The sequence below is a fragment of the Macaca thibetana genome, chromosome 14 (genome assembly GCF_024542745.1).
Source record: "Macaca thibetana thibetana isolate TM-01 chromosome 14, ASM2454274v1, whole genome shotgun sequence".
NCBI classification, from domain to species: domain Eukaryota; kingdom Metazoa; phylum Chordata; class Mammalia; order Primates; family Cercopithecidae; genus Macaca; species Macaca thibetana.
In genome coordinates, this window is record NC_065591.1 from 76,211,779 (window position 1) to 76,239,675 (window position 27,897).

The 27,897-nt window shown below is 36.5% G+C and overlaps 1 protein-coding gene across 18 annotated transcripts in view; it reads right to left on the reverse strand.

The window, feature by feature from the left end:
• Window positions 1–27,897, reverse strand: part of DLG2 (discs large MAGUK scaffold protein 2) — a 2,230,265-nt gene that overhangs the window by 962,049 nt on the left and 1,240,319 nt on the right. The window contains exon 1 of one of the 18 annotated variants that reach the window (XM_050755814.1): window positions 19,234–21,654. The exons of 16 other annotated variants lie outside the window; for them this stretch is intronic. In XM_050755814.1, the coding sequence (XP_050611771.1) occupies window positions 19,234–19,311 (78 nt within the window). In that variant the 5' untranslated portion in view covers window positions 19,312–21,654. Of the gene's footprint in view, window positions 1–19,233; window positions 21,655–27,897 lie in introns of those variants that run through there. One more of the 18 variants, XM_050755817.1, reaches the window with a different exon arrangement.

The window sequence follows — 27,897 nt, forward strand, 5'->3', positions numbered from 1 at the left end:
TGACATTATTCAGGAAGACATTTTTTTTATGTATTATTTTCCTGGCTTTTAAACAGCATTAGAATCTCACTTTATTCAGGAAATCTTTCTGGATAAAACTTATAAACTTGAACTTCTTTTTGTACACTGTAACACCTGGGAATGAACTTCCTATCCCTTAACCCAATTATACTCTTAGGGTATCTCTAAACCCTAAATTATATACTTGTTTTACATGTAATATAAATGAATTGCTTGCTGTCTATTAATATACTGAATAAAGAACCAAACTCAATGTCTAAGTTTCTTATGACTATATCTTAAGATAATGTGAGTTTGTTCTTTGACTATAACCATTTAGAGTGTAGTGATTGGTTCACATTCCAAAAGCACTTTAAAAGGAGTTTGCATATGGTGCTACCACATGGTAGCACAATTTCTTATTTGTATGTTGGATTCCTATTCACCTCTGTGTTGATAATACTTTCCATACATCCTAGCACATAGTAAGACTTACAAGATCCAGAATCAAATGTTATTTTCTAGTTTAGTTCTATGAACACATAGGGGCTTAAAAGTCCCAATGTGAAGTGACAGTGGAAAAGAGGATAAAAAGAAGAGCAACAATACTAGTCCAGAATAATAGTTCGATGATATATGAAGGACTTTATATACACCATTTAATTTAGTCCTTATAACAAAACCATGAATGAGGTATCATTATTTTTAGAGATGAAAGAAATGATGTAGAGAGTCACGAAATAACTACTCAAAATTAAATAATAAAGACCTGAGTTTGAAATCCTGGTGGAGTCCATGCTTTTAGCCATTATTGCCCTGTATTTTCTTGTCCAATGGTTTTTGAATTAGTTATACCATGTCTACCTTCTTTTATGGAATTAGGTGCTGCTACCTCCTCACCACAGCATGCAAGGCTTTCCCCAATCTGGTCCTATCCTTCCTTTCCAGATGCAACTCTTCGTTCTCTCCTTTATACCCTATTCTCAACCTAGAATAAATAAACCTAGTTTCCCTAAAATGCTCTTATCTCCTTGCTTTCCCTGTTTTCTCACCCTGGAATGCTGTCCTACCCTCTTCTGCCTATCAAAATCCTTTTTCTTCCTTATAATCAGTTACTTTCCCATATTTTCCTTGGAATATTCTCTATTTTTAGACTGGAATGATGTATTCCCTCTTTAGTATATTCAAAACTTCTGATTTGACTTAGACACACAAATTGCTTGCCTGCCTCTTACATTAAAATGTAAACTCCTTAAGGGCAAATGTTCTCTCTTGTCTGTCCCGGTATACTTAATACTTTACATATTGCTTAGTAAACAAAACTCAAAGTTTTGTGAATATATGAAAAATACAGAAAAGAGAAGGCAAGAGGGAGAAAAAAGAGGGGAGGAATAGGAAGACATGCAGAGAGATATTATATATTACTCAATTTGGTGGGCTCATGTAAGATCTCTGGTGCTTAATTAACTCAAACTTGTGCTTACTTTGAAATTAAAATCCATTCAAAGTTCTATACCCGCTTTCAAAACACTCTTTGTATTCAATAATATCTCCTCCATATCTATCCTTATACCTGGGAGAAATAACACAAACTAATATACCTTCATAAACATTTATGAGCTGCAATATTAGGCAATCACACCAAGTGCTTACAGAAGTAAAATATATTTATTCTGGACATCATTTAGAACATCGTGAACATACTGTCTCATGTACAAAACAACCCTCAAAAGCCCTTCCATTAAAAACACGTTTGAGATATGCCAATAATTTTATGATCGTTTCTCTATTTCTGGACAGACACATAGAAAGGAAAAACAGTCCTCTAAACTAGACAATAAATTACATACTCAAAATATCCCTCTACAAGATCCCCACCCCCAGACCAGTGCAGATTTGTAGGGAAGGCTCTGTGCCCCCTTTAGTGAGAGTACCATCTCAAAGTGTGAGGTAATCCCATTATATTCTTTGCAATTTCAAGCCTGTGTCCTGAGCCTCCTGCAGACAAAAGACTACCTCATTTTGCTCCTAATTAAGAGTACAAAATTCTTCCCAAACTACCTTCATTATTACACACTGCGTGCTTGGCTCTATCAGGCAATACCCTCACATTCTGTAAGAATCCAATGCCTCTTTTTAAATCTGAGATAACCACACCAGTGTTAACTATGTTGATTAAAACCTTTTCCTACACTCAGCAGATGAAACCCATTTCACTAGAACAACACTGGGGCTACGGGAAAGAGAAACCTTCATTACAATGAAAGGTAATTAGAGAGATCACGTTTGCCTTAAAAACAAACACACGGAATAAACAAAACCAGGAGAAAAATCTTGTTCAACCAAAAGAAAATGATCATGTAAGCCTTCTTAGTAAAGTATACGGTTACTTAAAAGAATAAAAATAAAAATAATTTTTAAAAAACTGAAACAGTGAAATAAGTATTCAGCCAGGTTCTCCTTTGACCATAATATAGTTGAAAGCGGAGGAAATATGCAAGACTGCAGGAGCCGCATTTTATATTAGACACCAACCTGCTTAGATAACCAGCTCTGTGAAGAGGTGAGTCCCTTTCTTCCCCCAATCTGAATGGAAAACAATGGAATTTGAATTCGGATATTCCTAAGGCTATTTGCTTCATTAACAGTCACTGAGAACCACATGTCACTTTTACTCACTCTGACCCTAGTAGAAAACAGCTGGTTCACTTTATTTCACCTAACAGCATCATCAAAAGCCTAAAGCATTATATTATTCAAGCAAAATTTCAGCAGGCAAAAATGTATCACTAGGGTACTTCCAATCTACCAGGCCTTTAGAATGAGATTTCATTTGCCACTAGTATTTCACTGCCTCAGCACAGTGACCAATGCTCATTTTCTGATATTTATCTGTAGAAATCCAATCCTCAATGCAGTGGTATTAGGAGGTGGATTTCTTGAAGTCCTTAGGGTGGAGCCTCATGAATGGGACTGGTACTCTTATAAGTGAGTACCCAGAACACTCCCTTCCCCTTCAACCTCGTAAGGTTATAGTGAGAAGACAGCTATCTATGAACCAGGAAGTGAGCTCTCACCACATATGGAATCTGTTTGTACCTTGATCTAAGACTTTCCAGTTTCCAGAATTGTGAAGAAATAAATATTGTTGAAACTACCCAGTTTATGGTGTTTTGTTACAGCAGCCCAAACTGATTAAGACAGCCTTTTGTGGTATATTTGTGTCCGCTGTTGTCAAAACAGGATCCCAGAGCAGCAGCAGGACCTGTAAACTTAAGAATGCAAATTCTTCCCCATTCCAGACCTTCTGAATTTGAAACTCTCTGGGTAGAGTGCAGCAATGTGTGTTTTATCAAGACCTCCAGGTGATTTCTATGCACACTAAAGTTTGAGAATACTGTAAACATCTAAAGCGTCTCCCTGTCTGTATTCTTGCTCATCTCTAATACACTCTCCACATTCTGCTACCAGATAAGTTTTTCTAAAACCTGAATCTGATCATATCAACCTCTCTCTCACCTTAAAACCCATCAGTGACACTGTTATTCCATCCTCCATCAAGTAATTCGTACTATTTAGATAACAAACCAAACATTTTACCATCTGGCCCCAGCTTACCTATGCAAAGTCACATCTTCCCATTCCCCTGTGTACTTGCTCTGCTCAGGCCAAGATGAATCTGCTGCTGCTTCATGAAAAAGCCATGCTCTTTGAGGAATCTGTGCTTTGCCCTTTTTCTCTGCTCAGAATGAATCCCTCACCACATCTGCCTGTCAAACTTCTTATGTTAAGTATTTCTAAGCATCATCCCCTCTCTGAGGCTTCCTGTGGCTCCATCCTTTCTGTCTGCTTCTCCTGTTGTCTCCAAATTGTGTTGAGTCTACACACCTCTATAATGCACAACTTTGAAAACTACACTTGAATTGTCATGCTATATGGTCGTCCACTCAAACATCTCTCTCCCTCACTAGCTTGAACTCTGCGGAGTTGAGGAAGGTACTTGGGCAAATAATGTCTCTTTTGTTTTTAGATACTTAAATGAGAATACATTATGCATCTATCATTCATTCTAATTACTATTTATTTTAGTGAATGAATAAATGAATTGACTCTGGAGCACTTACTGTATACAGCACTGTTATGCTCATGATTTACCTCTAGTATCCCTATTTTACAGATTAGAAAAAAAACAATAACAACAAAACAGAGCCTCAGGGAACTCAATTGTGATGTTTTAATAGCCTACCGCAGTTCTGGGCACATTAGTGATGCTCTTCAAAATTTATTTGATTGTAAGATATAGCAATGGTGTCAATCTTCTTTAAAAATTTTCCACCTGAATAAGGGTATGAAGTTGACCATAAAGTCTCTCTCCTTAATGCATATTTAACTCTGGTTTAGATTTGCCAATCAAAATTTATAAAGACAGTTGGAAACTAACTTTTTATCTTTATAACTCATTACACAATTTCAATTTTCCCAATTTTATTCATGTTTGGCACAGCTAAATCATCACAACAGTTATCATAGTTAAAGTTGTTTTAGTTTAGACCCTCAAATTAGTAAATGCTAAGGAAGAATTTAATTAGCTGAAACCTAAATTGTCATTATTAATTTACTAGTTATATTACAATACCTTGTAAAACATTTATGTTTCAGTAAATGGAGTACCTACTTTCCAATGACTACATGGCATAGCTAATTTATGACACAGCTAAATATTTAATTACTAAACTTAGTAAAGCTAAAGGTACTTAGTTGAAATTAAATTGCATTACTTGAAACAAAATGCTTAACATCATGACTCCAGACCTATCCAAAGTCACTTCTCCTGCTTTCTTGTTATAAAATATTATCAAAGTAAGAATGGAAGTTGAAGGATTTGTAAGTATTTCTGAAACATTCTCAGAATAACTGTAAAGGGTAGAGGGAACATTGTAAATTGGTCAGCACATTTTATGGCAAGGTCAAATGGGGAAGGTCTGAACATTTTTTTCATTAATGTTAATATTCAGAAGGGTATAGAGTTTTCATTTGGTATGATGAAAATTCTAGAAATGGATAGTGGTGATGGTCGTACAACATTGCAAATGTATTTAATGCCCATAATTCTTCGCTTAAACATGATTGAAATGGCAAATTTTATATTATATTTATATTTTATCACAATAAAAAAGAATATATTCAGATTTGATAACTAAATGATATTTTGTCTCACTTAGTACACTAAGATATTTAATAGTTTGCCTTAAATTCAATTGTGTCCATGTCATGCCTGGTACTTGTCTACTGTAACTGATGGGTTAAAAAACAAAATCCCAACCAACCTACTTAATCTTTTTATCATCTAAGATGGACTTCTTCACAGACTTATAAAGTATTTACTCAACCAAAAATGGAAATGTATAAAATCCCTGAACATATCATATTCATCACACTATGTTGCAATTGCTCCTTTATTGTCTTCCTCATACATTATTGAATGTTGAGTACTGAATAGGCCATGTTCACTATCACATCCCAGCTTCCCAGCATACTGTGAGGTACCTCTTAAATGAATTAATTTATGGATTGTTTAGATTATCTTCTAATTACTCAAAGTTAGTGTCCAGTTTCTTTTAAAAAAACAGTTCAGAAAGACATGCTCTTTGCTCAACCAGTGATTCAATTACATAAATTATAAATAGGTGTGACATGGAAACATACATAGGCAATACATATTCAAGAACATACAATGTTAATCACAAATGCAACAGTAAGCCATCTTCTGTTCTTTGAATGTACTTACCTCCATTAAACATTAAACAGTCTGTAAACGCAGAAAACCACATTGAAGTATCTATATAATTGAGCAACAAATAGTGATGCTGGACATTGACTTATATCCGAAAGCAGAACTAGTGCTTTAGGAAGACAGAAGTTTATCATACTAATTAGATGCCATTGCCCTACCTCCACAGATGATGCTCTCTTGGGTAGATATCAAAGCAGACACTCTTGGATAGATGCTTTTCAAGTTAATGACTCAATAATCAAATGACAGTAATCCTAGTATCTCTGGTAAGATCAACTGCTTAAATCAGAGTCACCTTCCAAAAGTACTGCTCAGTGACTCTGAAACTCAAGGTTGCTATATTAGGGCAGAAATGTGCTTGCCCATCCATGCTGATATTGTGGAGCATGTGATTACAAAGTTGTTCAAAATAGTCCTACTACAGGTCAAGATCAGAGGCAGAAAATGTGAGAGTTGGCCAGTTAGCTGAGAAGCTCCAAAGAATTGTATGCACCACATAATATTTTTTTTAATGACTTGTCACATTATGTTCATTAAAAAAACACTTAGGTAATACCTGTTATTCAAAAATATTTACTTAATCCTCATAATAGTGCCTGTCTCATAGGTAGTTTTATAGATGAGGAAGCACACGAGGTTTAAGTAACTTGCTCAAAGTTCCACAGATAGTAAATGGCAGTGCTGGGATTTGAAACAAGGAAACCTGGATCTAGAAACCATGTTCTTAAGCACTCTACTTTTATGTATCAATATATTTTAATAGAAGTATTAAAAATAAGAACAGTTTCTTTAAGGCATTTTTTGGTGTAGGTAGGACACTATGGACTTTTGCATGTGCTTTCTAAGAATGTAATCAAAGCACGTGTGTTTTATTATAATCTTGGCGAACAGGGCTCAGTGAATGAGTGATATACCAGGTGGTTTGCAATCAGGCATGATCACAGAGCTCAAGAATCTTAACGATTCAGCAAATAAGCAAAGAGGGTCTGGGCAAGACAGAATAAATAACAGGGAAAAATGTGCATATTGTTAAACTGTTCAAGCAGTACAGAGTTTCCTAAGTGTTTGCCTTTAATTGTGTATGCTTCTTTTTTTCCAATCTATACCTAAACTTCCCTAGGATTAGAACCATAGCTGGATCATTTTTGTATCCATGCATCATTGTAAGTCCCAGCACAGTATTATTAATAGTATTGTGCAAATAAGTATGTTTTAATACCAAGGGGCAAATGAGTATCTGTTGAATTGTTAATTGACTTCAAAGGCTGCAGATAATTTATTTACATAAATTTTATTTTCCTGGGGTCAGTCTAGGGTCAACCCGGAAACATAGAGAATATATGACTTTCAAATTGTTCAGGACAACTAGATAGGTGATTTTAAGAAACTGGAGTATGGAAAGCATTATTTAATCTTAATTGTATTGGAATTTGTTTTCTAAAAGGCATAGTGTAGCTGATAACTGCTAACAAGCATTATTCATCATACTACATTTTATCCTGCTTTTTTCAAAACACTCACTAAAGAAATGAGTAATGCTAAAGGAAATTATTACTTGTGTATTACAAAAGTCATTTTCATAAAGCCTTTGTAAATTCTACACATACATAAAGAAAAAAACCCAACTTGAATAAAATAATGGATATTTGAATTAAACATGATACTCAAAATGTTACACTTGAGAAGTTAACAGAATGCTATATGCTGAGATAACAAGAGACAAAATCATCCTACAACATCCCCTATCCTTCATAAATTAAATCTGAGAACATTAAAAATGGTCATAACAGTGAAAAGGATTACTTATGGAAAGAAAACGGAAAAGAGAAAGTGGTTAGTGAAGATATTTGCCTCTGAAAATCTCAAAACTGTGCATCCTAGAGCAGAGGTAATAAAAATGGTTATTTCTAAGAAATAGATCCAAAGTGACTCCATTCAATTCACAGCAGGAACATTCAAAGTAGCAATTAATGCAACCACTGGTGTGGAATTGTTTTCCAAATGCCATCCTGTTGGGTGACATTTTTTTTTCTTTTAATGGAAGCAGGGCACTGAAGTCATGGTAAAGTCACATCAATTACATAACTGAAAATTTCATGAAAGATTATCAATACCACCACTCAAAAATATGAATATAACCAATAATACTTTTGGTTAACTGAAAGAGGAACTTAGCAGGTACTGTTTGCCAAAGACATTAATAGTAGTGCTTGAAACTCCTCAATATTTGATCATGAGAAATAAATGTAGGGGCACACATCTTAGTGGTGCATGGAGCCAACGAGGTCGAAGTTTGGAACTGCAAATATCTAGGTTCAAATCTCCAAAACTTGGCCATCAATATTGGGAGATACTGGACAAAAAAATTCCCAAACCTCATATTACCTGGGGACTCAGCTTACTCATTTGAAAGGTGTGAGAAGTTATTGTAGCATCATGGTTAAGAATGTGGACTCAGGTCCAGATAGCCTGGGTTGAAATCTTGGCATTACGACATGGTAACTGTGCATCTTTGGACATATTAATTGACCTTTCTTTGCCTCATCTGTAAAAATGTGGATATAATAGTACTTTGCATATAGGGCCATTGTGAAGATTGCTAAATTTATGTAAAATCATAGAGTAGTGACTGGCCCATAGTAAAGACACAATAAATGTTCATTAATGTTACTATTATTATCTATGAAAGGAAGGTCCTTTCTAGTTTTGAACTTCAATGTAACATTACATGGGACTCTTCTTTTTCCCAAGACTTGAAATAAAGTAACAAAGGTCAGGTGATGCATTTATCAGCTTGAAGATAAGCATCTTGAGTCATTGAGCACATAATACTTCCTTTCAAAGGAGAAGTGATATGTCTTAGTTGGCATTCACAAAACAGGGAATCCCTCTCTTAAAAGTTGGGTGGTATATTTTGAAAGAGAGAAGGTATGGGAAAGGCTGGGAGTGGGGGACAATATTTTATAAGGAGGATCTAGAAAATTATTTAAAAGGAAATAAAAACTTAGAACTCTCTCTGAGTCATTATACTAACAATTCTAACTTGTTAAAGAAAGATGTTCTTCTTAGTCATTTTCTGCCTCTAGCCAGACAGAGATATAATTACACACCTCCTCATTTTATAAAACCAGGTGACAGGGAATGTTCATTCTGAAGCCCAAGGGGATAGTAGAGTAAGAGGCATCATTGATGAAGAGGTAAAGCAGAACTATCTTTCATTCTTTCTAGAACTAGGCAGAATATTTAAATGAATGGTAGGAAGGAAGAAAGGAAAAAAGGAATGAAGGAAGGAAAGAAGAGAAGGAAGGAAGAAAGAAAGGAGGTAGGGAAGAAAAAGTTTTACAATAGGTAGATTCTTGACGTGCAGTTTTAATTGAATCAAAAACCCATGAAAAGGTGGTTATCACCATTTTTAATACATGAGAGCACTAATAATCAAAGAGGTGCAGTCATTTGCTCAAGGTCACCCAATCAGTCTTGAAGCCAGGTCTATAGCCTTTCACTGCCTTACTGTTCTTGGGTGGTGTGCCAATAAGAGGATTCACAAAATGGGTAAAGGATAGAAGTCAATGAAGATGACAAAGAACTTATACAGGAATCTTAGGGAAAAAAATACAGGAAAGTCAGTCCTATGCCAGGATAACGTCCAAATAGGAAAGGAACAAGAAAAAGACTTATTTTTCTCATTCTTCTTAAACTTTCCCAAACACTGTCCCTCCCTCAACTCCCCTAACCCCAATATACCTTTTTTCCTTTCCACAGAAAATACATTTTTACCCTTCCCATGCTAGGGAATCACCAAAATGTCTGTCAAATCACATAGATCTGCACTGCTAACAAGCACAGGAATACACAGACCTCAATACCTCTAACGGTACTCATTTTGTCATTTCTTGCTGCAAACCCTGGTGAAAAGTGAGCAGCCCTTCTGATAGTAGAAACTTTCTCCAAGACTAACTTGTGAGGAATAGAGGATGGTATGGTAGGGAAAATCAATCAATTCTGTTTGTAAATCAGAGTGACCTAATGTAACAAGTAGGTGTGGAAGAGAAGAAAAGTATTTTGTGAGTTAAATGTATTCTTTGTTTTATCAAGTTTGTTGGGTGAATAGTTTGCATTCATTTCTCCTACTCTGTAGGTTAGACAACTATAAAGACAACCAAAGCAATGCTCCAAAAGCATTTCATTAATTCCTCTTATCTTCTACTTCTCCTTTTTAAAAAATATATTACCATTTTAAATAACCTATCATAGCTCCTTCAAAAGATTGAGTGATGTTAACTCTGCTGAATCCATGTGTTTATTAGAACTTACATACTTTGAATAAAAAATCCCACTATTTCTACCCGGTGATGATAGGCTGGCCTTGGGCACTAGAAAACCACTCCTTATTAGACATCATCATATATATCTACAATGGTGGGAGGTGGTATCTTAGCTTGGGCTGCCATAACAAAATACCAGATATTAGGTGGCTTAAACAAAAGAAATTTATTTTATCACAGTTATGGAGACTGGGAAGTGTAAGATCAAGGGTCTATCATGGTATGGTTTCCAGTGAGCTCTCTTTCCCTGGCTTGCAGACAGCTGCCTTTTCTCTGTGTCCTCACATAGTGGAGACAAATCGAATAAAACTGTCTCTTCTACTTACAATGCCAGCAAGCCTTTTAGATTAAGACCCCACCATTATGGCCTCATTTAACCTTAATTACCTCCTAGAAGTCCTATCTCCAAACACAGTCACACTGGGGACTAGAGCTTCAACATATGAATTTGGGGAGGTCACAATTCAGTGTGTAGCAGGTGGGATTGAGATTCTCTAAATAACTGGAATTGTAAGATTGAGAGTGTTCAAACAATAAACATTGAATCCTCAACTATAAGCTTGTACTGATGTGGCATGTGGGATAAGGCAGCTGGAAAATTTTAGTTTGATGTCATTGTTAGTGACTGAAGAGGACTCTGGCTTTATGCTAGTTACTGTTTGTTTTACTTCAGTGTTAGTGGCATGAAGGGTGAGAAAGGAAGACTACCAAAGCCTCAAACACAATGCTATAAAATGCCTCATAATTCCTCTTTCTTCAAAGAAAAAGGCATTTAAAAAAGAACAGCCCCTGAGCATTTTTCATCATGCTCTCACTTTGAAAGTGGGCAGAGTGTCCATTATATTCTTTTTACTAATGGTCCAGGAAGTCCCAGGCCTTTTGTATACAGTCATTTGGCATAATGTTCTGTTTTATCTAGTGCTAGGCATTTTGCTAGGTGCTGGGAATACAAAGACAAATGAGTACAAATCTTTCCCTTTAAGAATTCTGCAGTCATATAGAAAATCAGAATTAGAATCAAAGAATGTTTCAGTTGGAAGGAATCTGCTTGCAGATGAACTCAGGCCTAGGAAAGCTTGGACACTTAGCCAGGGTGGCACAGGTTGTGGGGCAGAGCCAGTTAACACTCAGGCCTACTGACCTCTAATCCAGGTCTTAATTCCTATACTGAATACAGCTGAGAGTGTCCCATCCAAGTGAATCATCCAACCAGGGTTCATTTAGGACCTTGTAGATGCTAGGTGTCCAGACCAAATAGGACAGAATTTATAATGGTTTAATAATTAAAGATTTAATAAGATATTTGAGGAAATAAGACTACCTCAGACATAAGCAAACACTATGAGGCATTATTTAAAGTGGGATGGCTTCTCCAGTAGGCCTCATTCCTGCAATACATGTGCAAATAAGACATAGATTATCTGATTATCAAATTTATCTTTACAATTATAATCATGCTTAAACTAATTTTGCTGTGTGGGAGAATGTCTCCTTTCATCTTCATTTCCCAATGTAATATCACTCAACAATATCAGGTAGAGGAATATCATTCTAAAGTTATATTAAGAAAAAAATGCAATTAAAGTTTTGTAAACTACACTGAAACAAGGCTATCTGGATATCTGGTTTCTGAAGGACCACAACTGAGAAGTCAGTTCTCATTTCCAGCTTCTCTCTTCTCCATATCAGAGGTCCATCCAACTCAAGGTAGGTTTAAAGAAGAACATAAAATATGAGTGAGGCTAGGGTCACAGGCTTTAGATTCAGCAAACCCGTTCCTGAATGCTAATTCTACCGCTTGTGACCTTTGGCAAATCCCATAACACCATATACCTCAGTTCATCTATGAAATGCAGCTAATAGCCAGGTACAGTGGCTCACGCCTGTAATCCCAGCACTTTGGGAGTCCAACGCAGGCAGATCACAAGGTCAGGAGATCGAGGTCATCCTGGCCAACATGGTGAATCCCCATCTCTACTAAAAATACAAAAAAATTAGCTGATTGTGGTGGTGTGTGCCTGTAATCCCAGCTACTCAGGAGGCTGAGGCAGGAGAATCCCTTGAACCAGGGAGTCAGAGGTTGTAGTGAGCTGAGATCGTGCCACTTCACTCCAGCCTGGTAACAGAGGGAGACTCCATCTCAAAAGAAGAAAACAAAACAAAACAGAAAAAACAAAAAAACAAGGAATTGCAGCCAATAAGAGTATTTCAGAAGTAAGAATTAGGTGAGATTGTACATGTAAAGGGCATACAATAATGCTCGAGTAAACTGCTTAATAGTCATTACTACAAATAGTCACAACTTTACAGTGGTTTTGTGACCAACTATCTTGCTCTCCAGCCTACTCTTGCCTTCCTTCACTTTGGCCATTTCTCTGATCCTGCCCTTTCTCTCTGTCTACTTTCCCTGACCTAATAAAAGTTGTGCTTTGTGCTCTGCCAGGGTGGGCAGCAGTTATGAGACCTCAGAACAGGTGTTACTGTCCATTTTGCTGCTTGATTCACCTTCCAGGTGACAGAGGAGAACTGCAGGGTTGCATTTAGCATGGACAAACACCTGTCCTCTCTGCCACCGCAGCTAGGCGGACACTGGCGCTGAGTCATGCTGCTGCTCACAACTGAGGAGCTTTGAGAGACTCACAAGCCTCTAAGAAAGGGATCTAAGAGGACAATCTATTCATTCTTCTCTCCAGGTCAGACCACTCTTCAATCTACTATGAGGCAAAAATAGAAATAATATGATCAGTGAGGACTGGTGAATCTTCAATATCAGGACACTTGTTATGCCTGAGATAAATTTCAGATTTTGCATTTAAATATATTTTCAAAAATTATTTTTCATGGGAAAAATAAACTTAGTATCTAACTCATTGTAAACCTACATGATTTTATAAATATAGTATAATATGTATTACATAGAACATATATATACACACAATATATAGTATACGCAAACACACAGAAGCAGAGTATTATTTACCAGTGAGGAGCTCAAGATCTAGAATCACATAGGGTGTCTAATCATAGTCACCTACTGGTGATATGTTTTCTCTCTAAAAACTAGTAGTAATAATCTCACTGGGTCTTCACATTCACAGTTCTCAGCTCATAAAACAAATTCAATAAATATTAACCATTGTTGTTTAGACATGTAAATATATAGTGGGAGTCTGGAAGGCTTCTTAAGCTTTCTCTTCTGCAATCTAAATAGTTCCAGTTAGATTATATCTTTTGATATATTTCATAATATTAATTTTCATTTTTTCCTTTATAATTTACCTTCCTAAATTCAGAATAGCACACATAATACTTGTTGAGTCTGATTGGCACAAGTTAAAATATATGATACATCTCAGTGTTACATATAATACTTCTCTATGAAGACTATTAATATTACCAGATAAATAAAAGTAATTTGATAGCAAGTATAATATTTAAACACTTTATTTATATTAACTCATTTTATCCTCAAAGTAAATTCATTCATTCTTCACCATTATGTCATACATTATTAATTCTAAGAATAAACATTTTTACACATTTTACCACCTGTGAAATCAAGATGCATCTTGCAATTCATGATGTGTTATGGTTTCATTAGCAATCTTTTTCTTAGTAATAGATGAAATAATGATACATCTCATAATTGATGACAACCTCAAATAAATTAAATAGCATATGAAAGACAACTACGTGTAAGGCATTCTTTTAGACCCTAGAAATATGTTGAATAAGATTGAGAAATCATTCATTTCAAATCTACTGAGGATTGCAGAAAAATGAAGATAATTACAAAAAATGCACAAGTTGCTGTGGGAGCTGAAGATAGATCCATCCTGGGCTTGTAGAGGCTAAGGAAAGTTTCCTAGTGATGGTGATGTCACCTAAGGCTACAGTGGAATTAGTGATGGGTATAGCCAGGCAGTGATTAGCTAGTTAGCCAAACAGATTAAGCAAAATCCTGGAAGCTAGAGAGAGCATGGGCCATTTAGGGATTTGAAGGTAGTTCAGAATTCTGGATTTAAAGTGCTCATAGAAGAGGGACAAGGTATGATGATAGAGAGGAAAGCAGAGGCTATATCATGATGGGTTTCGTAGATTATATTGATATTTGAACACTGTCTTGAGGACACTGGAGATCTGCTGAAGCATAAATGTTATTTCTATTTGACAGATGAGAAAACTGAGGCCAGAGAAGCCAAATGACTGACTTCAGACTGGAAAGCAGAGAGCAAGGCTAATTTAATCCCCTCCCTCTAAATCTTTACCCGAAGCCTGATGCTCTTTATATTCTAGTAAGATCACTAGGACATAATTATCTTTCCTTGGTCCTACTGTCAGCAAATGCATTACTAGTTTATCCTTCATCTTAGTTTATGTTGAATTAATGTGTTTGGTTTAGACAAGAGGGAGAGTAGAACTAGTGTGCTGTTTTTTAAAAAGTTTTCCAAAGTGAGCCAGGCATGGGTGCTCACGCCTATAATCCCAGCACTATGGGAGGCTGAGATGGATTGCTTGAGCCCAGGAGTTCAAGACCAGCCTGGAAAACATGGTAAAAGCCCATCTCTACTAAAAACGCAAAAAATTAGCCAGTTGTGGTGGCACACGCCTACAGTCCCAGCTACTTGGAAGGCTGAGGCATGAGAACTGCTTGAACCCAAGAGGCAGAGGTTTCAGTGAGCTGAGATCACATCACTGCACTCCAGTCTGGGCCATAGAGTGAGGCCCTGTCAAAAAAATTCAAAAATAGTTTTCCAAGGTGAATATGGCCTAATGTCAGGGTATGTGGGCTCGGTTACATCACTCATAGGGTATAAACTGCCAAGCTCATCTACAGGTGTGTCTGTTAAAATTACAAATATTGACACTAGTCTTTCCTATATGCATCATGAAAGTACTTTTCATAATGTGCACTTAAAAGATAAAGAAACATAAAAATCAAAACAAAAACAAATGAAATAAGCATTATATTGCTGATGGGGTAGTGAAGGTTCACAAATTTGGATATTTTAATACTCTTGTATATTACTATGTAACCAGACATTGCACTTCCAATTTATCTTAAAGATTCTTCAACTGGCCTTTTAGAGTAAGACAATCTGGAGATTGCCTAATTAAACGATTTAAGTTGAAATGTGACAACAGGCATAGAAGTAAATACTAACTTCTGAATTAATTTCACAGGGTCAAAACAAAGAAGAAAGGAATAATTATTTAAATGGAGGTATTCTATCCCAGCCAAGCAATCTGGATTTCACATTATCACTTTTAAAATAAATTCATTCATATAATTTGTTGGTACAAATGAGCTTTTTAATGAAGGAATAACAAAGAATCTCTTATGTAGCTTTTTTAGAAAAATGTCAACGTGAATCACCTAACATCTTTGATTTTTTTCAAAAAGAGAGCACATATATAATTGCCAAGCATTTAGGTCCTTTTTGAGTAAAGACATTTTTGAATTATATAGGAATAAGCAATGAGTACAAATGTCAATGTTAAGGTTATAATGATATGACAACTAAAAGCTATTCAAATAGTATAATAGGTGTCCTGGCATAGCGGCTCATGCCTGTAATCCCAGCACCTTGGGAGGCCTAGGTGGGTGGATCACTTGAGCTCAGGAATTTGAGACCACTTTGGGGAAAATGGGGAAACCTCATCTCTACAAAAAAATACAAAAATTAGCTGGGCGTAGTGGCACATGCATGTGGTCCCAGCTACCCAGAAGGCTGAGGTGGGAGGATCACCTGAATCTGGGGAGGTTGAGGCTGCAGTAAGCAGTGATTGTGCCACTGTACTCCAGTATGAACTACAGTGAGACTCCATCTCAAAAAAAAAAAAAAAGAATAGGTGACAAAACAAGTTTGCTACACTTAACTAATGATAGAGGACAAACAATGTAAAATCTTTAACAACATTAAAGAAAACTGTTTATTCAATATAGTTTATGTATAGTCTTATCTGAAATAAAGAGGTTGAGTTACACAATCAGTAACTTTGATTCTGTAAACATTATCACTTTGAAATTCTAATATAAAAGAGAGGGACAAGATAAGAAATGATGAGTAACCTTATTCAGACAAGACAGATTAGTGGATCCAGAAGAATGATGAGTGGAAGGAGGAAAGTGCTAGAGATACAAGGAGTCAGTTTTGGAATACCTTGGGCTGACTTGGTGCAAATCCCAACACTGATACTTACCACTAGTCCTGTGACCTTGGGCTAGCTACTCTTCTCTCTAGGATTCAGGAAAAATATTTTCTATTTAATAGGGCTGTTGTGATAATTAGATTAATTTTTACGTATAAAGAAGCCAATGTATATGGTATATGGAGATTATTATCATTAATATTATTATTGTTGTCAGCATTATGATGGTCATTTTGTGATGCTACTGAATTCTATTGACATTAACTGAGGCAAAATAGTAGACCAGACAACTAGTAATAAGTCACACTGAGTGTTTAGGATGGCATTTAATCTTGCACATTCCTAATAACTAAGAGCTTTTCAATTAACCCCAACCTTGAGGAAAATACTTTTCAGTGTTAAAATCGAAGTGAAGGGCTATAGTGAGTTCAGGTTGCTTTATTAGAGTGGGAAGAAATAAACTGTTACCTACTGAAGAAAAAAAAAGAAAAAAAGAAGAAAAAGAAAAGCTCAAAATTTACAGAGGGTACTAAAAATCACAATCATTGTCCATTGTAAAGATATATCTCCCCAAATGCTAAAACATGATCTTTCACAATTAAGTATACAGGTCATTTTCTAAACAAAATTCAATAATAATCTTATTTTATACATCTTCTTCCATCTCTTGATAAACCATGACAACATATTGTTAGTAGCACTTTATATGCCCCACTGTTTAGAAACTATATGATCTCTGATGTTATAGGAATACATTATGTAAATTAATTCAGCTTGTTGTATTATTTGTTAACTGTCTCCTCAGCTAAAGTACATACTGAACCCTTAGAAAGAAAATTAATTTAAAATTGTAGGTTTAAATAAGCTATATTATAAAATTAGGTATACAAAATAAATGAACTATTTCCATTCACCAAGCATCGACTGAGTGCCTACATTTTTCGAGGCAACACACCTTTTAATTTATTTCAGGAACTCTGTGAATACAAATTCCATTAAAAAATGCCAAGATGTTATTTCATGTTGCTTATCATGACCTAGTGTTCAAAATTAACTCCTCCTAGCTCTCTTGCTAGCACAAAGGCAGTAGAGTTGATTTTTCCTTTGGTCTTTATCACTCAGAGAGCAAACCTTCAGTTCTCTAATGTAGATTTCCTGATTTAAATGTATCTTACTCTCTGAGTAAGATAATTAAATAGTTTGAACCCTTGGAATCACATTTGGTTTCTTCTGGCTTGTTTTAAACATTAGCCATCACAGAAATGGATGGGACAGATTGAAAGCCCTTACTAGCTTCTTAAGAAGCAGAAGCTCAGATTACTTTGTTGTATCAATGTCTTTTTAGGTTCTATACACTGAATTTCATAGAGCTGCTATTTCCCACATTTGGGCCCAAGCTTGAAATAAGTGCTTCTGGGAGATTCAACTTTCTTTGCATACTAATTTGGCATAAGACATTATCTCCCAGTGGCTTTCAGAGCCATTTGTGGTCTCTGACAGTTCTCTCATCCATACAGCCTATAATTTTTATAGGAAGAAAGGACTTTTCTAAAACATTTGTTCCAATAAAAGACCCACCTACAAGTCTCTTTCCTTCAAAATTACTTGAAAGTCAAAACAAAACACAACCTCAAAAGCCCACTCTTCAATATATGTGATATTAGTTGATACATAATAGTTAGGCTTGTAATCTTTTTATCTGGGCTATATAGAATGGAGAAAAGACCAATTCTATCCCAATCCTCCCCTCACTCTCCTCCACCAAAAATGTTATTAGATAACAAGTCCGTCATGTTCTATAATTGTCAGATCTGGACATTCTAAGAGGCTACAGCACTAAAGTCAGAACTCCAATAATATTTTCTCTTCTCAAGCTAAAGAAACAATCGTATATTGGTTCATCACTGGATTCTTGTTCATTTTATCATTTCCACTCTGAAGGAATGAATAGCAAGTTATAGTGCAGGCATCTTTCTAGGTGAGAGAAAGGATTGTGCCACAGGCCAGGAGAGCCATCTCTGGGTCAATCTCATGAGTTTACATAAAGCAGTAACGAGACTGGGCTGAAGATCATATCCTCAGAGGAATATGAAAAATCTGTTTCACAAGATTTTGTTACCTTTGGAAGTTTCCCCAATGCCTATCACATGGGATATTGATTCCCTAAATATGACAGTTTGGACAGTGCCCCAGAAAGCACTGGAGAAATTAGAGATGTAAGCTATCATCTTGTTATCTCCAAGCATGTAATATACCTTAAGACTTATAGGCCATTTTAATTTCTCAGGGAAATATAACTAACTAGGTAAGTCTACACAGAGATTCTCTGGAAATGACTGGTCATGCTGAACACAAGAAATGCAAATCTATTCTTTAAATGGCCACAACTACCTGATTATAAATATAATTCTTGCTTACTGTGAACATTTTGAAATGATGGCTTAGTGAAAAGATAACAAGCACCCTTGTAGAGTCTAGTCAATGTTACTGAGAGTCCCAGACATATGCTCCTAGGACACACACTGTAACACATATACTTTAGAAAAGCTCAGGTATTTATAATGTCCACTTCAGAACCAAAGATCACAATAATAAAAATAATGCAGTATAGCAACAAGTTTACTAGAGAGCTCCCTGAACAAGCAAAAATTGCAGCTGCTCAATTGCTTTCATCCTATGTAATTTAAAGGAATCTCAAGTCTCTGTGAATACATTCTATCAATTGATGATTTCACCATGTATTTTGAATAGCCAATGATCTTGCTTAACCCTTAATGCTCCCCTTCCAAGCAATCCAGGCTGTAAGTGTTACCCCTTTTCAAAGTGGCACGGACCACATTCACAGTGAGAGGCAGGTTCTCACCCCAAGCAAATAAAGACTGCGTCTGTACTCAGACCAATGATCCAGAGCAGGCAATTGACAAATCGGAAAGGTAATTTTCAACCCCACTCTTTCCATACCTTCTCTGATTTCGCCTTCCTGGCATTGTGCACGAACCTGCGACCCAGCTTCTTAGCATACCAGATAGAGGCAAACATAGCGATGCCAATGGAAGGAATTCACAATCAAGCTGCCGCACAATCAACTTCCCACCTCGGCTCAGAGACGAACAGAATCAGGCTGGAGCTGTCACTTGCAGGCTGTTGCTTTCTCAGTTCCTCTCATGCTGGTTACCAGAGGGAGAGGGTGGGAGGAGGGAGGGGTTGGGGGAGAAAAGGCAGTCCTGTTTGGCCAGTCTGCAGGTATATTTACATCCTGCCAGCAGGAGGTCCGGGTGAGGCAGGCGCTGCCTTTGTAGCCAGCTCACACACATCCAGTTGGCTAAGTATTTGTCTGCAGTTCTTCGGCACCGGCACCGTCGCCACCAAACTCCATGTGTGTCAGGAGGAAGGGAAGCTGCAGTCAAGTCCGGACGCAGCTCACCTCCCGCTCTAGGCTTGGGCAGTTAACAGTCCTCGCTTTGGCTTCCCTCTATCTTGACAGTACGTGCTGGCGGCAGTGACCACGTAAAGGCAGATCCACATACAGCCTCGCAGGTAAATCAGCCAATACAGGAACTGCCAGGCATGGGGAAGAGAGCTGCCAGACAAGGGGAGAGGCAGAACCACCATGAACCTGTCCCTGCAGGCACAAACAGGTGTCCCTGGAACCCAATTCCACTCATATCCTCCAAGAGGACTAAGAGGACTATCAGGACGGTTAGGGTGACTGGAAACACAAGCATCCTTCTCTTGTCTCCTCCCCAGCTCCATTTGGTCCAAGGAATATAACTTCTCTGCCCACCAAACAGCCTTATCCACAACTTACAAGGTAAACACTTTATTTCTTTAGAGACTGGCCTGGGACAAAGGGCTAAATGAGCAGGATGAAGTGTTCTCCCAAATGCCTGAGTGAAGGTCCATAGTTTTATAAGTCATTAGTTTTACCTGTAAAAGAACTGAGGCCTCTATTACAAGATGGTTTTTTGGCATAGGTACTGGAGGATGGACAGAGGTTTAAATTGAGCGTTAAACTAAAAAGAGCAATCTACTCTTTTTTTTTTTTAACCCCAGGTTTTCTTGTAGTGACATCCAGTGTTCAGTGGATGACTGAAATATCACCTTTGGGGAGGTAGATTTATGGCAACTTTTAAAACATGCTCCTTTGAAGAATTTTCACATTTGATTCTAACATTAAGTACTTCCATTATGTTAGCGTTTAGACTATTATGTGAGGAACTTTTAAGGTAAAGTCCATGCTAAGAGACAACTGTTTCCTCCAATGAGAGATAATGTTTTAGCCCTTTGCAGTCCTACCAGAGGACAAAAATAAACTGCTCATGATGGCAAGGAAAGCCTGCCTTCCAGTGGCACACAAACTAGACTCAATATAGTAAATGTTTTCCAGCTGATCTGACAGAAGCACCCGATGAGCACTGAAGAATCAAAGAAATGTCAACACACTTGCAGACACTTGGAAAAGAACTTCCTTCTCTTAACAAAGTCACTTGAGGTCTATTCCTTAAGAGAGTTTGATCTGTGGAATCAACAACAAAAAGTATATTGTAAAGGATTGAATACCCTCATAGGCAATTGGAGGTAGAACAAGGCAGTGTAAGACAGGACATTGGTAGTCAGAACCCATGTTCATGTTACTCACTAAGGTAACCCTTGTGCCTAGAACAGTGCTTAGCACAACACATTTAATCCATGTTTATTGAAGGAATGAATAATCTTGTTTCTGACCCTGACTTTTCTTCTAATTTATTTATTTGTTCTCTCTGGGTTCGATGTGCCTTATCTGTAAATTAAGAGAATTGGGCAGATATTTTTTTAAGTTCCTTTCCTGCCTATGAGTCTATGACCATTCTTGTGGGTCTTCAAATAATATTGAACAGAAATATCGAATGCTCACCAGATACATAGGCTGTGGTGAAATCATTCAGTGTTCTAAAATGTCAACAGTGGTACCCCTGGGGTAGCCTAGCTTCTTCTACCTCCTTTAACATGCCTTGCTGCCAACCAGGGTTTGGTTTTTCCATTAGCTATTTCTTTTGCTTTATGCTCCTACAAGCACTCCTTTCCTTCAATTTCCTTTTGACACTCTAAGGCAACCCCTGTGCAAATTTCTCCATATCATACCCTGTACTCTTTGGAGGAAAAGTGCCACAGAAATCCAACAAATAAATATACATGGTAACTCCTGCTTAGTTTTCAAAGAGCTACTCAGCAGGGCCATAGCTTACTATAATATTGCTGTGATGTGAAGGTATTTATTATTTCTGCACACAAGTTGGTCCAAGCCATGTTGTAGTTAAAAGTGTATTCATATAAAAGACTAAAGTAGATAAAAAGAACGAGGATAAACAATCGTCCCTAAGTTAATGATTAGAAAATTTTGTTTTTAACACCTCAGATAGAATCAGACTATAAAGAGGTGAGACAAAATGCCTTGAACTTTCAAACCACTAATATCATAGAGAGAATCAAAGGGTGTTAATTTACTCTGATGGAGAACTGACAGATCATAATTTTTGATCTCTTTCTGTAATTTTTGCATTCTCTTCATGAGTTAAGACATCGTGGATCACTAAAACTAAGGCTTGGAGAGATCTTTGATGTTTGATCAGTTTATTTATTGGCTTTGCTTTTATGTTGAACATTTAGTGACCTTTTTCACACACCTGACCAAGAGGCTTTATACATTTTTTTTACAGAACAAGATCCTTATAAAATAAATTGGCCCTGCCAGCTAAGAGATAACTTATGACAATAATAATTATTGTTTTTTTAAATAGGCAGTTGGGACTCATGCTCATGTTATGCAAATGCTCAGCAAACCATAGGTATTCAAAATATATTTGTCAAGTGCGTCTATGACAAAATAGAAAAATCCACAAACTGGGAAGGACTAGAAGACTCAATAGAAGAATAGCCATAAAATTTTCAGTAGCAAACGTTGCTTGAAAGATGGATATAATGTCAACTGAATGAAGTCATTGCCATATTTATACAACCATCTTCCCTGGCTCTCTGTGGGCAGATGTGTCTGCTGTAAAGGTGGCAGCTTCCTACAGCTAATCCTACTAGTCTCTAACCATTGCTCTGCTGATTGAGATAAATAACATTTGCAGCTCTGCTGTATAAGTAAAACAAAATTCTCAGATATTTTCCATCTGTATATAATCAGTACCAGGACAGACCTTTTCCTTTATAATTTTATTTTTAAAGCTTCTCCTATGACAGAAACCTACCAGTGCAGCTGAGTTTGAGATGCAACATTAATACATTTAAGCAGCTTTGGGTTCATGCCTCAACACACACACTATGTGAACCTCCTCTGAATTCTCAAGGTAAATACAATGTTTAAATCAAGCCATTAAGTATCATACATTTTCTGCCTAGCACATGAATGATTCTCTTTTAAAAATCATCTATTTATATCAGAGATAATTGTTTTTAAAAACAGAGTCAAAATTCAACCCAAGGAATTAATATCTGGTGGCCTGAAAAGCTATTTAGTTTCAGTGTTGAATATATACCAAACAAAATACCTATTGAGCCATAAATAAGTTAATGTAAAAAATTAATTGCACCAAGATTTTGATTGGTTTGTTTGCATATTTGATATGCATACTTGATAGTCCTTTGGCTAATGTCTGATATTAGTAAATTATTATTATTATTATTACTCTTTTGAGACAGGACCTTGTTCTGTCACCCAGGCTGGAGTGCGGTGGTACAATCATAGCTCATTGCAGCCTTGAACTCCTGGGCTCAAGTAATCTTCCTCCCACAGCCTCCAGGGTAGGTAGGACTGTAGGTACACACCATCACGCTTGGCAAATTTTATATTTTTTCTCTTTGTAGAGATGAGGTCTTGCTATGTTGCCCAGGCTGGTCTTGAACTTCTGGCCTCAAGTGATCCTCTTGGCTTGGGTTGTCAAAGTGATTAGTTGATTATTAAACAACAAATGTGGAATATATACTACATAGAATATTTTGGTAAAGAATATATACATAATATTTAACTTCAATTCAGAGGAATGCCGAGGTCTTGATATTAGTTACTTAGTACAAAGTAGTAGAAAGGGGAAGATTAAAACAGCTATATTTTGCTCTAAGTACATATGTATCACGTGACTCATCTACATAACATATTCTCATTAGTACTTGTGTGAGTGAAAAGATAAACAGTGCTTTTCCACAAAAATGTATTGAATATTACTACGTGTCAAAACTTAGGGGCCTGTAAATGAATAAAGTACAATTCTTTTCTTAAAGAGCCCTATATAGTTGGGGACACATATATATCAAGAAATAAATTTTAGGAGTAAGAAAGGGGTCCAATTTCAGTTTTCTGTATATGACTAGCCAGTTTTCCGAACACCATTTATTAAATAGGGGATCCTTTCCCCATTGCTTGTTTTTGTCAGATTTGTCAAAGATCCGAAGGTTGTAGATGTGCAGTGTTATTTCTGAGGCCTGTGTTCTGCCCCATTGGTCTATATATCTGTTTTGGTATGAGTATCATGCTGTTTTGGTTACTGTAGTATAGTTTGATATCAGGTAATGTGATGCCTCCAGCTTTGTACTTTTTGCTTAGGAATTTCTAGGCTATATGGGTTCTTTTTTCATTCTATATGAAATTTAAAGTAGCTTTTTTTCTGATTCTATGAAGAAAGTCAATGGTAGCTTGATGGGAATAGCATTGAATCTATAAATTACTTTGGGCAGTATGGCCATTTTCATGATATTGATTCTTCCTGTCCATGACCATGGAATGTTTTTCCATTTGTTTGTGTTCTCTCTTATTTCTCTGAGCAGTGGTCTGTTGTTCTCTTTGAAGGGGTCCTTTATACACCATGGAATACTATGCATCCATAAAAAGGATGAATTCACGTCCTTTGCAGGGACATGGATGAAGCTGGAAGCCATCATTCTCAGCAAAGTAACACAGGAACAGAAAACCAAACACCGCATGTTCTCACTTATAAGTAGGAGTTGAACAACGAGAACACATGGACCCAGGGAGGGGAACATCACACACTGAGACCTGTCAGGGGGTGGGGAAGGCTAGGGGAGGGAGAGCATTAGGAGAAATACCTAATGTAGATGACAGGTTGATGGGTACAGCAAACCACCATGGCACTTGTATACCTATGTAACAAACTTGCACATTCTGCATATGTATCCCAGAACTTAAAGTATAATTAAAAAAAAGAAAGAAAGAAAGAAATTTCAGTGAAGAATGGCCTTGTTACAAATGTATGATGCTCAGGGATAAAATTACTGATTTTCAGTTTTTATATGATATAAACTCACTAATAAATGTTAGCTGGAGAAAGTGCAATAATTAGTGCTAATGTATATTAAAAAGCAAAAGAATAGCTAAATCTCTCTGCATGTTTTATCACTATGGACAATAGGAAAAAAATTGTCAAGCCATTTAATCACTCTAGGCTAGTGGAGGGTTGTTCAATTAGTAGTACTTTATGTTTTGAGGCAAAGGCTTCTCAGATCATGTAGATTATTAAGATCACTGCTACTAGTGAGATAAAGGAGCCTATAGATGACATGATATTTCATGTAGTGTAGGCATCGGGGTAATCAGAGTAGCGTCGGAGTATGCCGGATAGGCCAAGGAAGTGTTGTGGAGAAAAGGTTAAATTTACGCCTACAAATATGATGACAAAATGGGCTTAAAAAAAAAAATATCACAGTCAATGCTACAAACTGGCCCGGCTGCAGATGGAAATATTTCTGCACCGAAGAAATAGCCAGTTGTAGATAAGTGTGAAAAAAAGATTCCAAATAATAAACCCACTAACTCTAATTAGAAATGAACAAAGCCTGTATCTTCTTCTCCTCTTAAAATAATCAAAACTCATTCTTCAACATTTGAATATATAATGTGCCTCTTATTTCATATGTTTAATCATATTTGGCATCAGAAATGTAAAGAACCTAATGTAACATTTACCTACCATCTAGATTTAATAAATGTTAATATTTTGTCATATTTGATTCAAATTAATTTTTTAAGAAATAAGTTCCTCATAATATAGGTAAAATCTCTTCACTCTACCTCCTCAAATTCATTACAAAATAATTTTCAATAAACACTCGTGTAACTCTTTAAGCACATATAAGTTTCTTTAGAGCAGGTCCTTCGAAATGTAATTGGTAGATCATAGAATATGTGCAGCTTTAATGTTAATTCATTACAAATTGTTCTCCAATTGCCATTATTAGTAATTTAAATAGTTTATATTAGTAGTTTATAAGAGTTCAATATTCTATATAACATAGTGTAATCAGACATTCATGTTTCCCAAACATAATATATAATGTTAACTCTTTGTAGCCTTGATGTGCATTTTCTTGATTATTGGTGAGACTTAAGATGTTTTCATACATTTATTGGTCATTTGAACTTCCTTATGTTCATACCCCTTCCCCATTTTAAAATAGGGTTTTTTTTTTTTTTTTTTTTCCTATTGACTTGTGAAGTACTTGATGTATACTGGACACTAATCTTTTATTATGGGTTTTGAATATATCTGTTTCCAATCTCTGACTCGTCTTAGTTTTATTCATGTTTTGTCATACCGAGCATTCATAAAAATGAAAATGATTGAAGTTTTTCGGTGTTTTCTTTATTTTTTTTATTTTTTCATTTTTATTATTATACTTTAAGTTCTAGGGTACATGTGCACAACATGCAGGTTTATTATACATGTATACTTGTACCATGTTGGTGTGCTGCACCCATCAACTCATCAGCACCCATCAACTCGTCATTTACATCAGGTGTAACTCCCAGTGCCATCCCTCCCCCCTCCCCCCTCCCCATAATAGGCCCCAGTGTGTGATGTTCCCCTTCTCGAGTCCAAGTGATCTCATTGTTCAGTTCCCACCTATGAGTGAGAACATGCGGTGTTTGGTTTTCTGTTCTTGCGATAGTTTGCTGAGAATGATGGTTTCCAGCTGCATCCATGTCCCTACAAAGGACACAAACTCATCCTTTTTTTATGGCTGTGTAGTATTCCATGGTGTGTATGTGCCACATTTTCTTAATCCAGTCTGTCACTGATGGATATTTGGGTTGATTCCAAGTCTTTGCTATTGTGAATAGTGCCACAATAAACATACGTGTGCATGTGTCTTTATAGCAGCATGATTTATAATCCTTTGGGTATATACCCAGTAATGGGATGGCTGGGTCATATGGCATTTCTAGTTCTAGGTCCTTGAGGAATCGCCATACTGTTTTCCACAATGGTTGAACTAGTTTACAATCCCACCAACAGTGTAAAAGTGTTTCTATTTCTCCACATCCTCTCCAGCACCGGTTGTTTCCTGACTTTTTAATGATTGCCATTCTAACTGGTGTGAGATGGTATCTCATTGTGGTTTTGATTTGTATTTCTCTGATGGCCAGTGATGACGAGCATTTTTTCATGTGTCTGTTGGTTGTATGCATGTCTTCTTTTGAGAAATGTCTGTTCATATCCTTTGCCCACTTTTTGATGGGGTTGTTTTTTTTTTCTTGTAAATTTGTTTGAGTTCTTTGTAGGTTCTGGATATTAGCCCTTTGTCAGATGAGTAGATTGCAAAAATTTTCTCCCATTCTGTAGGTTGCCTGTTCACTCTGATGGTAGTTTCTTTTGCTGTGCAGAAGCTCTTTAGTTTAGTTAGATCCCATTTGTCAATTTTGGCTTTTGTTGCCGTTGCTTTTGGTGTTTTAGACATGAAGTCCTTACCCATGCCTATGTCCTGAATGGTATTACCTAGGTTTTCTTCTAGGGTTTTTACGCTATTAGGTCTAACATTTAAGTCTCTAATCCATCTTGAATTAATTTTCGTATAAGGAGTAAGGAAAAGATCCAGTTTCAACTTTCTACGTATGGCTAGCCAATTTTCCCAGCACCATTTATTAAATAGGGAATCCTTTCCCCATTTCTTGTTTTTCTCAGGTTTGTCAAAGATCAGATGGATGTAGATGTGTGGTGTTATTTCTGAGGGCTCTGTTCTGTTCCATTGGTCTATATCTCTGTTTTGGTAATGGTACCATGCTGTTTTGGTTACTATAGCCTTGTAGTATAGTTTGAAGTCAGGTAGCGTGATGCCTCCAGCTTTGTTCTTTTGACTTAGGATTGTCTTGGCAATGTGGTCTCTTTTTTGGTTTCATATGAACTTTAAAGCAGTTTTTTCCAATTCTGTGAAGAAAGTCATTGGTAGCTTCATGGGGATGGCATTGAATCTATAAATTACCTTGGGCAGTATGGCCATTTTCACGATATTGATTCTTCCTATCCGTGAGCATGGTATGTTCTTCCATTTGTTTGTGTCCTCTTTGATTTCACTGAGCAGTGGTTTGTAGTTCTCCTTGAAGAGGTCCTTCACATCCCTTGTAAGTTGGATTCCTAGGTATTTTATTCTCTTTGAAGCAATTGTGAATGGAAGTTCATTCATGATTTGGCTCTCTGTTTGTCTGTTACTGCTGTATAGGAATACTTGTGATTTTTGCACGTTAATTTTGTATCCTGAGACTTTGCTGAAGTTGCTTATCAGCTTAAGGAGATTTTTGGCTGAGACAATGGGGTTTTCTAAATATACAATCATGTCATCTGCAAACAGGGA